This window comes from Schistocerca piceifrons, chromosome 10 (genome assembly GCF_021461385.2).
Source record: "Schistocerca piceifrons isolate TAMUIC-IGC-003096 chromosome 10, iqSchPice1.1, whole genome shotgun sequence".
Taxonomy (NCBI): Eukaryota; Metazoa; Arthropoda; class Insecta; order Orthoptera; family Acrididae; genus Schistocerca; species Schistocerca piceifrons.
The window spans coordinates 133,777,509-133,791,630 of NC_060147.1; the positions used below are offsets into that span (position 1 = coordinate 133,777,509).

The 14,122-nt window shown below is 48.6% G+C and overlaps 1 protein-coding gene across 1 annotated transcript in view; it reads right to left on the minus strand.

The window, feature by feature from the left end:
* Positions 1-14,122, minus strand: part of LOC124718768 (AF4/FMR2 family member lilli) — a 651,060-nt gene that overhangs the window by 80,375 nt on the left and 556,563 nt on the right. The window contains exons 4-6 of the mRNA XM_047244381.1: positions 12,080-12,256; positions 719-990; positions 472-634 (exon numbers count right to left, since the gene is read on the minus strand). Of these exons, the coding sequence (XP_047100337.1) occupies positions 472-634; positions 719-990; positions 12,080-12,256 (612 nt within the window). The remainder of the gene's footprint in view (positions 1-471; positions 635-718; positions 991-12,079; positions 12,257-14,122) is intronic.

The following is a 14,122-nucleotide window of genomic DNA, read 5'->3' on the forward strand; positions in this document are numbered from 1 at the left end:
ATGTCTATTTGTGTTTGCTGGATGGGTGACAGAGAGGTAGGGAGACAGGGGATTGGAGGTGTCTTCTCAGGTAGTGATGCAGGTAGGGTATCAGCTCATGTCTAGATGTGTTGCTGGGTAGAAAGGCATGGAAGAGGTAGGGAGGTGAGAGTTGCAGGACATCAGGGTACCACATGTGGAGATCAGTTAAGGTCCAACGTGTCGCAGGATAGAACAGAGGGACAGGGAGAAGGAAGGAAGGATGGGGGGTGGAGTCACCTGCGGTCAGCCGTCCGCTCTTGTTCAGCAGAGTCGGCGTGCCGCAGGCGGTGGAGCAGGCGGAGGGCGGCGGGGGGCAGTAGCCGGTTCCGCCACCCCCGCGCACGGCCGCGGGGGCGGGGCCGCTCCCGGCGCCCGGGCTCGGGCCCGGGGCCGGACCGCCGCCGCCACCGCCGCCGCCGCCGCCGCCGCCAGCCGCCCCCGGCTGCTCACCGGGCTCCCGCTGCTGCAGAGGCGGCTCGTCCTCCGAGTCGGCGTCCAGCAGGTCGAGGCCGGGGTCCGGCAGGGCGGCGGGCGCGCCGCTGGTGACGGGCGTGGGGGTGGGCGCCGGGCCCGCCAGCGGCGGCGGCGCCTCCGCCTCCGAGTCCTCCTCCTCCTCCGCCTCCACGTCCGGCCGGGCGCCACCACCACCGCCCCCGCCGCCCTCGCTGGAGCTGCGGCGGCGGGTGGAGGCGGCGGCGGCGGCGGCCGCCTTGGCCGCGGTGGCCGTCAGGTGGCACGAGATAAGCAAGATGGCCGCGGCTCGAGCCGCACCTGCCCGCGACGCCGGCACCGCGACGCCGCGCGACGCGCACGCGCGCGCCGTGCCCGCCAGGCTGACCAGCCCGTCGCTGGAGGCTCGCCGCGGCGGCGCGAAGCCGCAGCCGCCCGTCGAGGAGCCGGCGGTGCCCGCGCTGCGCTGGCTGGAGGCCCGCGACGGCGGCCGAGCCCCGTGCACCGCCAGCGGGATCCCTGCGGGCAGCGGCGCGGGGGCGGCCCCTCTCAACACCGGGGCTGGCTGCGGCTGGGCGGCGCGGGGGGCCAGCGCGGCCGGGGGTCAAGCCATGCGGGGGAGCGCGGCGTGGCGCGATTCGCCGGGTCGAGGCGCTAGCTGTGGAAGCTGCGAGGCGTGGCCGACCTCCGACATTACTCGGGACTGTGGGCAGCCAGAGCCCTGTAGTTTGGTCAGTGCGTTCCTCGAGCATAGACGACAGCTGTGTGGAGCCAGGCAGCCGGAGAGCCAGTCGTGCGAGGGCGTGCAACCCATTGGATGAAACTTCCTGGCAGATTAAAACTGTGTGCCGGACTGAGGCTCGAACTCGCTACCTTTGCCTTTCACGGGCAAGTGCTCTACGAACTGAGATACCCAAGCATGACTCACGCCCCGTCCTCACAGCTTTACTTCTGCCAGTACCACGTCTCCTACCTTCCAAACTTTACAGAAGCTCTCCTGCGAACCTTGAAAAACTAGCACTCCTGAAAGAAAGGATATTGCGGACACATGGCTTAGCGACAGCCTAGGGGATGTTTCCAGCTCAGTTGGTAGAGCAGTTGCCCGAGAAAGGCAAAGGTCCCGAGTTCGATTCTCGGTCCAGCACACAGTTTTAATCTGCCAGGAAGTTTCATATCAGCGCACACTCCGCCTCAGAGTGAAAATCTCATTCTGGAAGCCATTGGATGAATTGCTAATGGTGCCAGCTGCTAGAACTATTAGACACGGTCTCTGCTACTTTTTCTTAGGACTGGGAGCAACTAGAAGCGCGAGATTTATCTAACACTACTCCTGCACGTGTTCAACACACCTTAAGTGGCTGTGCCGAGTGAGCGACTGGCAATCAACCCGTGTTGGCAGTCTGGCTTGATGGATCGACCACTATCTCTGTTAGCGCTGAGAACACTGCTGTGAGCCAGATCGCTGGTCGATCATCAGCGATCGGCCTGTTATCTTTGGCGCGTCCTCGGGCATGAGCATCTTTGCGTTTTCAGCTGGGGCGCACGGGACGAAGCATGGCGCGGCGCGGCGCGGCGCGACTCGCTGGGTCGGGCGCTAGCTGTGGAAGCTGCGAGGCGCGGTCGACCTCCGACATTACTCGGGGTTGTGGGCAGCCACAGCTCTGTAGTTTGGTCAGTGCATTCCTCGAGCACCGAAGACAGCTGGGTGGAGCCAGGCAGGCTGGGAGCCCGTCGTGCAGGGCGTGCAACCCATTGGACGAATCGCTAGTGGTGCCAGCTGCTGGAACTACAAGGTGATATCTCTGGTATTCTTTCTTACGACTGGGAGCAACTAGAAGCGCGAGGTTTAGTTTACAGTACTCCTGCACACGGGCAACACACCGTAAGTGGCTGTGTGGAGTGAGCAACTGGCTATCAACCCGTGTTGGCAGTCTGCTTTGACGGATCAACAGCTATCTCTGCTAGCTCTGACAACATCGTGGAGTAGCCAATCTCCCGGTGTTGTCGGAGCTATTAATAACTGTGTAGCAACGTTTCTCTGCTTTGAGTTTGTGATCAGAAATTGCGTGTATGTTATTACCCCCTTGCATGATCGTGGATCTGAACGCTATGTGTGCGTCGTAAAGAAGAAGAAGAAGAAGATGAAAAAAAATTGTTTTTTGGCTGTGGACCTTCTGCACGCCGTTGTTTTCCCATGGACAGCGTAGGTCAGTATTTGGATAAGCACGTTGTAAAATGTTAAATAACCTTGTGCTGTCTGGCGGAGAGATAGAGTGGACTGTAGCCAATTAATTTTATGGATGTCTGAAATACGAGATTATGTTAATGTTCACCAACATCTGTTGTGTTTTGGTACATAGGCATATTTAACTTTCGTCGTTGTTATTGTGTATATATTCTTGTGTTAAGAAATTTAGTCCCCGCGGCATTTAAGTGCTTTATTTAATCTTATTTAAGGTAGTGCTAGAGTTTCTATTTGGCAATCCGCCTAGCCACGACTGGTGTCGGTTGCTCGGTCTGTCTGAAATGTCTGGCCTACTTGGTAGAGACCGTTGTTGACTTGCTCTCCTAAGCTCTGAAGTCCCGTATTGATACTAAGGCGATAGTTCTGCCGGAATCTCATTTGCAGAAGTTATCAATTCTTGTGAGCACAAATAAAGCTACCTTGGCCTCTGTAATTTTCGTTCGCTGGCCAACATGCTTTGGTTAATGATTAAAGATCGCCAACTGGTCTTCGTCCAACCTATTGGCTCGTGTTAGATGAGTTCGGGTAAATTTTTCCTCCCCCTGGTGGAGCCATCCTCTTTCCTGAGCCACGCTGGTGTAAGAGTTGCCCGAGTGTCAAGTAGCTCTGGATAACCTAAGTATTATTAAGATAGTTCTAGGTTTGGAGAAATTGCTGTTTGGTAAAATTTAGCCTTCTGGGTCGGTAATTCGGCGTATTCCACGATCCAACATTGTTATAGAACTGAAAGATTTGGTTTTGATACATTCACTGACACTTTCTTTTCTTTCTTTCTTTTGCTTGTCCAATTTTTCCCACGGATACGCAGGGTCGGAATGGTTAATCGGATGTGGAAATGGTAGTTGAAGGGGTGGCTGGATGCCCTTCCTGCCGCCACTCCATACCCCCGGGAAGGAATTAGTGTACCCCAACTGTCTGCGACTAGTGTAATCCATGGAACAGTCCAGAAGTGTTCAGATGCCTGCGAGCCGTGTAACTGAGGCTAGACGTGGGGGACCAGCCCGGCATTCACTTAGGGGGATGCGGAAAACCGCCTAAAAACCACATCCAGGCTGGCTGGCACACTGGCCCTCGTCGTTAATCCGCCAGGCGGATTCGATCTGGGCCCAGCGCGCCTACCCGAGTCCAGGAAGCAGCACGCTAGCATGCTCGGCCAACCTGGCGGGTCGATATATTTACTGAGACGTGACTTAATTATTTGCTATTTATGTTAATTTCTTTAAATAAATGTTCTTTAGTTTGTGGTTATAATTCTTAATGAATGATCGTCCTTAATTGCGTAAAGAAACATTTAATGTTTCTGATTGTCCCCTATGTCACCTACTGACTTCATTCAGAGACTGTAAAGGTTATTCTTGCCCAAATTTATGGGACTTTATTAACCGTTGATCTTTATCGTTTATGGTCTCATAAATATGTTGTTAAAAAGGAATAATTTTAGATTCCTATTCTTTATTAAGTAATTCTGAAGTTATATAGCAAATATTACGAGTGCAAATATTCTCTCATTGTTACACTCACTTGTTCTTTGGTTCGCACTGAAGGGTGTGATAATAAATGCAAAATCTAAAGCGAAGCGTTGGGGCGAATTAATCCTTTCCCTTATCATTACCCTTAAAGATAATTGGCTGTTTGTCGCTTGTTATTGAAATTGATTGGGAGAATAGTTTATTGATTGACCCCGTAGAAAGAGTATATAAGATGGTAGATTTGAACGTGGTTGTTCCCCTTTGATCAGTGGGGGGGAGTGTAAACTAACTGCTTCACTCTTTTGCATTTGCTGTTGATCCCTCTATTTGTCGAGTGCTGCTGTTTGTGATATTTCGGTGACTACCGTCGTCATAGAGCAAGGTTATTGCCCGGGGCTTGTTCTGTTAAAAAAGCATCAATTGATTTACGAACTCGGGATTCGGCAGCAACACGTGCAGGGTGGGGTGTCCGAATTAACTGCTAGATTGAACGGGGCATTGCATAACCCGGTTGTAATTCCTGGGAAGGTGATAGGGCAAGTTAGTGACGCCCTAAGTTTGATTAGTCGGGGAGCTGAGGACTTGCTCCGAAATGTTAAGTTTCCACAGGGGACCTATGCGACTCCTAAGCAGAGGGGGCGGGTGCAGGCCCAGTTATGCCACAGGTCCTCACGTATTCGAGATCTGGAGGCGTTCTCCTTGAATAAGGAACAACAGGACTTGCTCGAGCAACTTGATCGGGAGAACAATGAATTGCAGGGCAAGGCGGGTATATTAGGACTGGAACGAATTCGTGATGATGGTGATGATGATGATGATGATGATGATGATGATGAGGAAAGTCTGAGCTCTACCGGGAATAATGAGCAGAGTTTGAGTGGTCAAGGGCCTAAGATCCGAGGTCCGAGTATATTTGCTAAGTTACCAAATCCCATTACAGATTTGTTCCACGGGATTTTACAACTAACTACTGATGATTTGGACCAAGTGCAGAAGCTCTTGCGGCAGAGGGTTGCGACTTCCGTCATCTTTATCGTTTATGGTCTCATAAATATGTTGTTAAAAAGGAATAATTTTAGATTCCTATTCTTTATTAAGTAATTCTGAAGTTATATAGCAAATATTACGAGTGCAAATATTCTCTCATTGTTACACTCACTTGTTCTGTGGTTTGCACTAAAGGGTGTGACAATAAATACAAAATTCACCCGGACGCTCTGAAAGTCTCCCAGTTATTTTACATTTGCTATACCCGTTGTGTAAGGGTGTGCTTACTAAGGTCCTCTTGGAAGTCTTGCGTTCCTTTATGGGGGTCTCAGTTGTCCAGGCATCCAGGCAGGTTGTTAATGATCGATGATTTGTCTGAGCCTCTCTGTGAGTTCGTGAGATGTTCTTCAGGAGCTGGGACTACCAATACCAGCAGCTTTGCTAGGGATGGTAGGCATGTGGGTTACATACATCCTGTTGTTATTTGACACGTGTCATTAAGACGTACGGCGACCTCCTTCACTTTGGTTGATCTGGTTCATACTGGGCAGGCATACTCATCTTTAGAGAATCATAGTGCTTGGGTGGTGGTTCTCAGGGTAGTAGGTTTCACTCCCCATTTGCCTTTTGCGAGTTTCCAGAAAATATTATTTCTGGAGGCAACCTTCTGGCGGACCTTTTCACAGTAGTGTCTATATGTCAGAGATGTATCCTGTCTTCAAGACATGGTCGACTTTCCTGCTTCGATGACGGAAGTCGCAACCCTCTGCCACAAAGTGGTTCAAATGGCTCTGAGGACTATGGGACTTAACATCTGAGGTCATCAGTCCCCTAGAACTTAGAACTACTTAAACCTAACTAACCTAAGGACATCACACACATCCATGCCCGTGGCAGGATTCGAACCTGCGACCGTAGCGGTCGCGCGGTTCCAGACTGAAGCACCTAGTACCGCTCGGCCGCCAGCGGCCGGCCCCGACCCTCTGCCATTACAGGGTTCTGAATTGTAGCGTGTAACATGGCTGTGCGTAGCTTAACATGTCGGTGTACTAGAAAGAACTTGCTGTAATCGAGTTTCTCCATACATGCGCTCCCACTCATTCACTATGACCACAGCCGAACACACAGTTGCAGCAATCTGACACCTCGAGTTCACTGTCGTCGGTCATCCTCCATATAGTCCCACCTTGGCCCCATCAATTTTATTTCACAAAATATTATGGTTGTTTTAATTAACTTGTTAGAAGTAACAATACGAAAAGATTATTTCCCAACGTTTAGTCTTCTAAGGGAGTGGAGATGGGTGGCAGGACATACAGGATTATTCGTAAGAACATCCAGGTTTCAGAAGATAACTGTGCAGCAACTACAACACATACTGAAAACGGACACACACATCAGTGGACAGGGCATATGTCTAAGTTTATAACTCACACTACAAATTCTGAATATGGGCTGCGTTTCTGATGTGGCAAACGTCAATTCGTAGGCCCTAGTTGTTGACGTGATTTGTCTAAATGGCTCTGAGCACTATAGGACTTAACATCTGAGGTCATCAGTCCCCTAGACATAGAACTACTTAAACCTATCTAACCTAAGGACATCACACACATCCATGCCTGAGGCTGGATTCGAACATGCGACCGTAGCAGCAGCTCGGTTCCGGACTGAAGTGCCTAGAACCGCTCGGCCAAAACGGCCGGCTCGTGATGTGTCTGAGAACACGTAAAGACCGCCTACTTTGCGAGTCTGGTAACTGGGTTGCCTACATGCATGTGCGAACTAATTCGATGTGAGAATGCGGTGACGAGGGTCAGCAGTGAAACTTGGTGAGAGCACAACGTATATTTGCAGTCAGTAACTATAAGAATTCTGCTAACCATTAGCAGGATTCCCTTTGCCGGCCAGAGTGGCCGAGCGGTTCTAGGCGCTACAGTCTGCAACCGCGCGATCGCTACGGTCGCAGGTTCGAATCCTGCCGCGGGCATGGATGTCTGTGGTGTCCTTAGGTTAGTTAGGTTTAAGTAGTTCTAAGTTCTAGGGGACTGATGACCTCAGATGTTAAGTCCCATAACGCTCAGAGCCATTTGAACCATTTGTAAGGCGGTCCGAATAAACTGACAAGATTCGATCAAAATATCGTGAACGTCAAAAGAAGATGAATCATTCCCGGCTAGGACAGTGACGATCAATGAAGGAGGGCTGTGGAAGCCATAATCCGACCTTCAATCAATCTGTTTTTACTTTGCGAAAAGACTAACGTAACATAATAATTATGCTTACGTCGTTGCGTGTTTTGTTTGCCTTTACGCTTACCATCTGAAATGTCTTTGCGTATCGCCAGTGCCACACCTACTGCCGTTAGGGAACACCTGTCGTAGATGGTCTATAAGCAGATTCTCTTCTTAAGAATCACATTTCCGCCGCTCGTATTCTTCGTTCATTTCCAGTTGTGTTAGTAGCCAGATCCCAGTACCATAAAGTGTAGGTGGTTTTGCATTTGGTTCGGAGAACTTCATTAGCATTTCTTCCTCACCTTTCTTTTTAGTGTAGGTTGATTCTTACAAAGAAGAAGACAGCAAACAGCCACTATTAATTCTTTTTAGTGTTGTGTCTATGGTCCGATTAATGGAACTTAGCGTGAGAAAGAATTACATGGTTGCATTAATCTGACACTGGGGAAGAATATCAAACCTGGAGGGAAGTGATTCTGGCTTATACTGACATATCTCAAGTGTATTTCGTTCCTGTCAACAAAGATAGAAAACCTGCTTTATAACGTTACAGACGATCTACAACATCTGGGTTTGTATCACATTCCACTCTAATGTGGCAATGAAAGACGCACCCCGTGATTGTAGATTCTCTAGTCGTATTGCTACTGTGTGAACGATTCCACAGTAGTCAAAACAGATTGTCAATGAAATATTCGCGGTTGCCATGAAATCATGCAATCGACGTTGTGAAAATCGCATAGGGCTCACAGTAAGTAAATTTCATTGTGGAATGTGAAAATGAAAAGGAAGCCCCGCAATCAGGCCCTGAAGAGCACGCGATAGTCGACCGACCGCCAAGTCATCCTAGCTCAGTCACCATCGGATGCGGTATGGGGGGGCATGGGGTGAGCACGACATCGCACTGCCAGCTGTTGTCGTGGTCCCGCTACCACTCCACCATCAGTAGCTCGTCGACTCGCATCACTGGTCCAGTCCTCCCACCACAGGAAAATCCCCGGCAGCACGGGGCAGATGACCCCGTAGTTCGGTCGCTTTACTCCCCAAACGAACGAACCATCCAACCAACAAGGCAGACAGCACCGGGAAGTGAACCCCGCATGATAAGACGGCTGTGGCTGATATTTGAGCTCAGTTAGATGGGGACTTAATCGAAAAGTTTATATCTGAAACACATGTGTGTTAACTAGGACAATATTTCGTTATGAAGTCAGCAGCGGTTCTCCAAGGCACGTTCGGAATTACCCTGCAAACGCCCTATTTTTGTACCTATCTTCACTGATAGTTTTTTTCCTTGTATTATCACATATTTTCACACGTGTCTGTTTTGCTGTTTATTATGATACATTCCGTATATTTTTTTTTAAAATTTTACCTCGAGGGTGGTTGGCTCCTGTGACGGAAAGCTATGTCATAATAAAATGATGCTGTCGTATTTAAACAATGCTGTTAAAAAATACCGAAGATTCGTGATTTTAGGTATACGGGGTGTCCCAGGAGGAGTGGTCAATATTCAGGAATATGACAGAAGCGATCATTTGTGTAGCAAACATGGCCTCTTAATATGCATACCTTAAGAGCTATTAGCAGTTGGTTACCTTCGCTATTGTGAAATACACAACTTCTGCTGAACAAGTGCTCATGCTTTTTAAAGTATGCACTTTAGAGGGCCTGTTTGCTGGACAATAGTTTTCTTGTTTTGGTCCATACTACCTCCTCCCAAAAAATTTGGAAAGCAAAGAGACTGCAGTAGAAGAGATTTGCTTCACTGTATCGAAGTGCCCACAGCTCTTCAGATATAGATTGTAGAGACAATATTCACTGGCCTTTTTTTTTTTTGCTTTGAATGATCGTTCCTGTCCTATCACGGAATACTGACGATTCCTCCTGTGACACCCTGTATGCAAGTAGTTAACATTATTATGGCAAGTTGTAAGCTGCTCTGAGGAATTCTTGTACGGCATAAAACGCATATGCCACACGCAAACTTTGCAACGTAGATTTGAAAATCTGGGATGCATGTATCACATTATTCCGTTAGCACTGATGCCTTTTGAAGACAGTGCACACCAATCTGTACAATAGCGTACCCAAGAAATGATTATTCTTGCGCCTCTTGTTCAGTGAGTGACTGTAGCAATGTTTTAGTCAATATTATTAAAAAATGGTTCAAACGGCTCTGAGCACTATGCGACTTAACCTCTGAGGTCATCAGTCGCCTAGAACTTAGAACTAATTAAACCTAACTAACCTAAGGACATCACACACATCCATGCCCAAGGCAGGATTCGAACCTGCGACCGTAGCGGTCGCTCGGCTCCAGACTGTAGCGCCTAGAACCGCACGGCCACTCCGGCCGGCCAATGTTATTAATGAAATCTCCCACAATGCAATATACGTACAGAAATTCCAGAGTTAGAATTCCAAGGTGCTTCAGCAATGGACTACACGCAGTTCGCAAAATCGCACTGCACATCGTTCTTACAGCCCTCTTGTGGTATGGGAATAGTCTTCGCAAATTCACAGAGTTGCGCCACAATGTGGAATGCATGGTATAATAGACATAATGTACACAAGGCAAACAATGTTAGGGCAGTGGAGATTATTGTCACAGTTAAGGGAACAAAATTTAGATCGTAGACAAGATCCTGAATGCTGTACTTCAAACGAGGAGGAACGTCCAACTGCAGCACGAAGAATCCGAAATGTTCTTCCCCAATGATTCCTTCCTCACCGTGTGATAATGACGTTTCTCTTTTATGAAAATTTCCTGATTTTTGCTTCAGTTAATCGATATTGTTTGCTAAAGCATTTTCTTGCCTTCTACATCTGCACAATGGACTTGTGTCATTTGCAAATAGAGAAATTTTTAAGCATCTGTCATGTTTAGTGAGATATCATTTCACTGGTCCTAGAACAGAACCGTGTGCTACCCCCCACTTTAGCAGATGCCAGTAATTAGATTGAAATAAGCTCACGAGAGAAAATATTAACTAATCTGATTAAAAGAACCCCCTGGCCACTTTGAAGCGCTGTAGATGGTGTAGGACTGCTGCCAAGTGGTCATATGACCCTCTGCCGATGACGCAAGTCACGACAGTAGCAGTATGTGGCAGTCGGCTCTATGAAATTGGCGCAATATCGTGGGTCACTGTGGCAAATGGTGCAAAGGAACTGCAGTGTTTGTATGTGTCCACAGCCACACCGTGAACGAATTTTCCCAATTTGTTGATGTATCGGTGCGAACCGTGTAACGTCTCTACAAGGGATGAAGTGCCACTCATAGGCACGTAACACAACGGAAGAGCAGCGATCGTAGAAGCATCCTAACCGACAGGGACCGGAGAATTGTGTCACGCCTTGTCAGTGACATTCAGCTTCAAGCTCGACTGGAATTGCTGCTGCCAGTGGATGCATGTCCATCTCAAGCAGTTTCTCAGCGATCACTGCGAAGGGTACTTCATGCAACAGGCATTTGAAGTCGGGTACGTCGTGAAAGACCATTGTTCACATAGTCACATGATGCTTCAGGTCTTCAGTGTGCGAAACAGCACAGAGACTGAATAGTCGCTGGCTGGAGCCGTGTAAACTGGCCCGACGAATCGCGGTCTTGTACCTTTTCGAATGACACTAGTGCACTGACAACCCAATGAGACGTTTAATCTCCAGTTTGTGGAGGTTGTAGTTTGTGCTGGTGGTGCTTCTGTGAGGTTCTGGGGTTCCTTTTCGTCCCCTGACTCGAAACCACTTATTCAAGTTTCCGTTAACATGGAGACAACATTCGCTCCTGGTTTGAAAAACACTGAGGCAGCGTAATGGAACCTCGATTAACTAGCCCGCTAAATCACCTGAGTTTAATCCCATAACGAATGTGGGGGAGTATTAGAAAGAACAGATGAAATGCAGCATTCGGCATTTCTTCACTTTGTCGCAAGGGATTAGTCGAGTGGTCTAAGGCGCTCCAGTCATGGACTGTGAGGCTGGTCCCGGTGGAGGTTCGAGTCCTCCCTCGGGCATTGGTGTGTGTGTGTTTGTCCTTAGGATAATTTAGGTTAAGTAGTGTGTAAGCTTAGGGACTGATAACCTTAGCAGTTAAGTCCCATAAGATTTCACACACATTTGACAATTTGACCATTCCTTCACTTTGGTAGTTCTGTGGTATCTGATGATGGATATACCAAACCTGAGGAACTTTTATTGCTCCTAACATTTCGTCCAGAGCTGCGTTGAACATATCCAGAGGTGGTCCTGGTCCCGCTGAGTCTCGCCAACTAGTAGTATTATCAGCAGAATTTGTGTTAGGGTTGACAAATTTTTTTTTTTTGGTCTGCCTATCCGTCTTGAGGGTGAGGATGACTACCAAATGCCACATGTACAGAAGCGCGCGCCTACACACACACACACACACACACACACACACACACACACACACACACACACACACGTGTCCAGTGTTTAGCTGTCAGCTTTTGGTTTCGAGTTGTGACAAGCACGTGCATTGTGAATGTGTGGGAATGTGAAAGGCAGGTGGACGGGGTCCTCCCAGCCGTGTCCTCACAGGTGTGCAGAGTCAGTGTATCAGTGGGCGAAGCACAGTGGTGGCACTTTGCAGGCAGGTAGCAGAGAATATAGTAAACAGTACTCACAGAGCGTCGACTTACAGAGCAACTCACCGGTCTCGCTGGAGAAGAGGATGGGCGGCGCCAGGTTGGCGTTGGCGTAGTGCCGCGGCCGAGAGTACCTGGCTCTGCTGAACAGCTTCAGCACGAAGCAGATGAGTGCCGTGAAGATGGCTAGCCCGGTCGCCACGCCGAACAGCGTCGGCATGTCCGTCGTCAGCAGCACCAGGTCTGGAACAGAGCGGCCCGCGCCACCCCGTTCAGCTCGCTGTCGCTCGACGGCCAATGTTACCTGACCCTGCTGCCTGACGTCCACCTGAGGCAGATGTGTACCCTGTAGGTACGCACCCAAGTCGTCACACGGAGTGGGATTAGTATGTTCACTGACAGCAATACCAAGTCTGGAACAAGTGGTCCACACTGGTCAAGCCAGCCCATGGTCAGTTTGCCGCTCAAGTTATCTGATCCTCCTCGACAGCTTCTATATGTAACAGATGAGTGTCCTGAAGATGACCTGCTTGGGTGCCACCTTGAACAGCATTTGCAGGTCAAACAGGTTTGAAACTAGTGGCTGAATCGCCACTGTCAGTCATCTTGCAGCCAAGATTACCTGAGCCTTCTGACCAGTTTCAACACGAAGCAGATGAGAGATCAGGTAGCAGCCCATCTATTCTTCTTGTACAACGGTATTGACTCGTGCATTTTAAACAGCCTCAGGTCTGAACCAAGTGGGTCAGCCGACTCAGTTCACATTGTGTTCTTTTATCAGTCAAGGTTATCAATTCTTGTTTTCAGAAAAAAAACTGATGAACAACCAACCTGGTAATCACACAGGAAAATGATGACCTGCGGAGTGTCAGCAGCAACAGGTCAGAAACTAGTGGCCTGCACCCATCCAGTCAGCCCACTGTGTGTTTGCAGCTAAGGTTAGCTGCACTTGTTTCTTGACTTTGGTACAAACCAAATGAGTCTTGTGAAGATAGACAGCTCATTTGTATCCCCAACTTTCATTGTAATATCCATAATAAGCAGTAACAGGTCTGAAAAAGTAACTGCAGTGCTATGGCCCGCTTATTTCCAATCAGTACCCAAGATTACCTGGTCCTAATGCCCGGATTCAGCACAAAATAAATGAGTGCAGTCAAGATGGCCAGCCACTTTGACACATCCATTGTCAGAATCACTGGGTCTTAAACAAAAGCCACACACTTCACTACAGCGAAGTTTAGCAGTCTTCTGTCCAACTTAAAGAAGAAGCAGATGAGCCACATGAACAACATCAACGTAGTTATGGCACCAAACAGTGCTGGTGTGTCAGTGTCGGCAGCCCCTGATATGGAGCACGTGACACACACAGGTCCTGTCAAGCTACTGATGCCCACTTTCAAAATGAAACAGATTACATCCAGAAAGAAAGCCATCTCGTTCATAACATTATTGTGTTGGGATGTCCATCGCCAGCAGCACCAGGTGTAACTCAAGCGGCCAACACAACTGTAGTCAGACTATGGACATTTTTCAGCCAATGTAAACTGGTCCTGCTGCCTGGCCTCAGGGTGAAGAAAGCAGTACCACACCTGAACCAATTATCAGAACTGCTGTGGTTGACTTGAAGTTGTTTTGCAGCTACGGTTACCTGGCCGTGTGGCCAGTCTTCTGCATGGAAGAGATGAGTGCTGTCAAGATAAACCGTATTTTTATCATATCATCAAATATTGGTGTGTGTGTATCATCAGCAGCACTAGCTTTGAAATAGGTTGTCCATAGTGTTCTGGTTGATTTCCGATCACTTTGCAGGGAATATTACATGGTTCTGCAGTCCAAATTGGAAAGAGATGAGTGCAACGAACAAGGCCATCCCAAATGCTACACCAAAAAATGGTAGCATGTCCATTGTCAGCAGCAGCAGCAGCAGCAGCCCTGAAGCAAGCAATCAGCATTCAGATGAGTCCAGTGTCAACTGTAGATGATGTTACCTGATCCTGCTTCCCAGCTTCAGCGTGTAGCAGGTGGGTGCCACTGAGACTGCGAGCACAATCGATATGCATAATGGCAGTGGTATGTCTCCTATCACTAGTCATTTCACAGTTGAAGTCA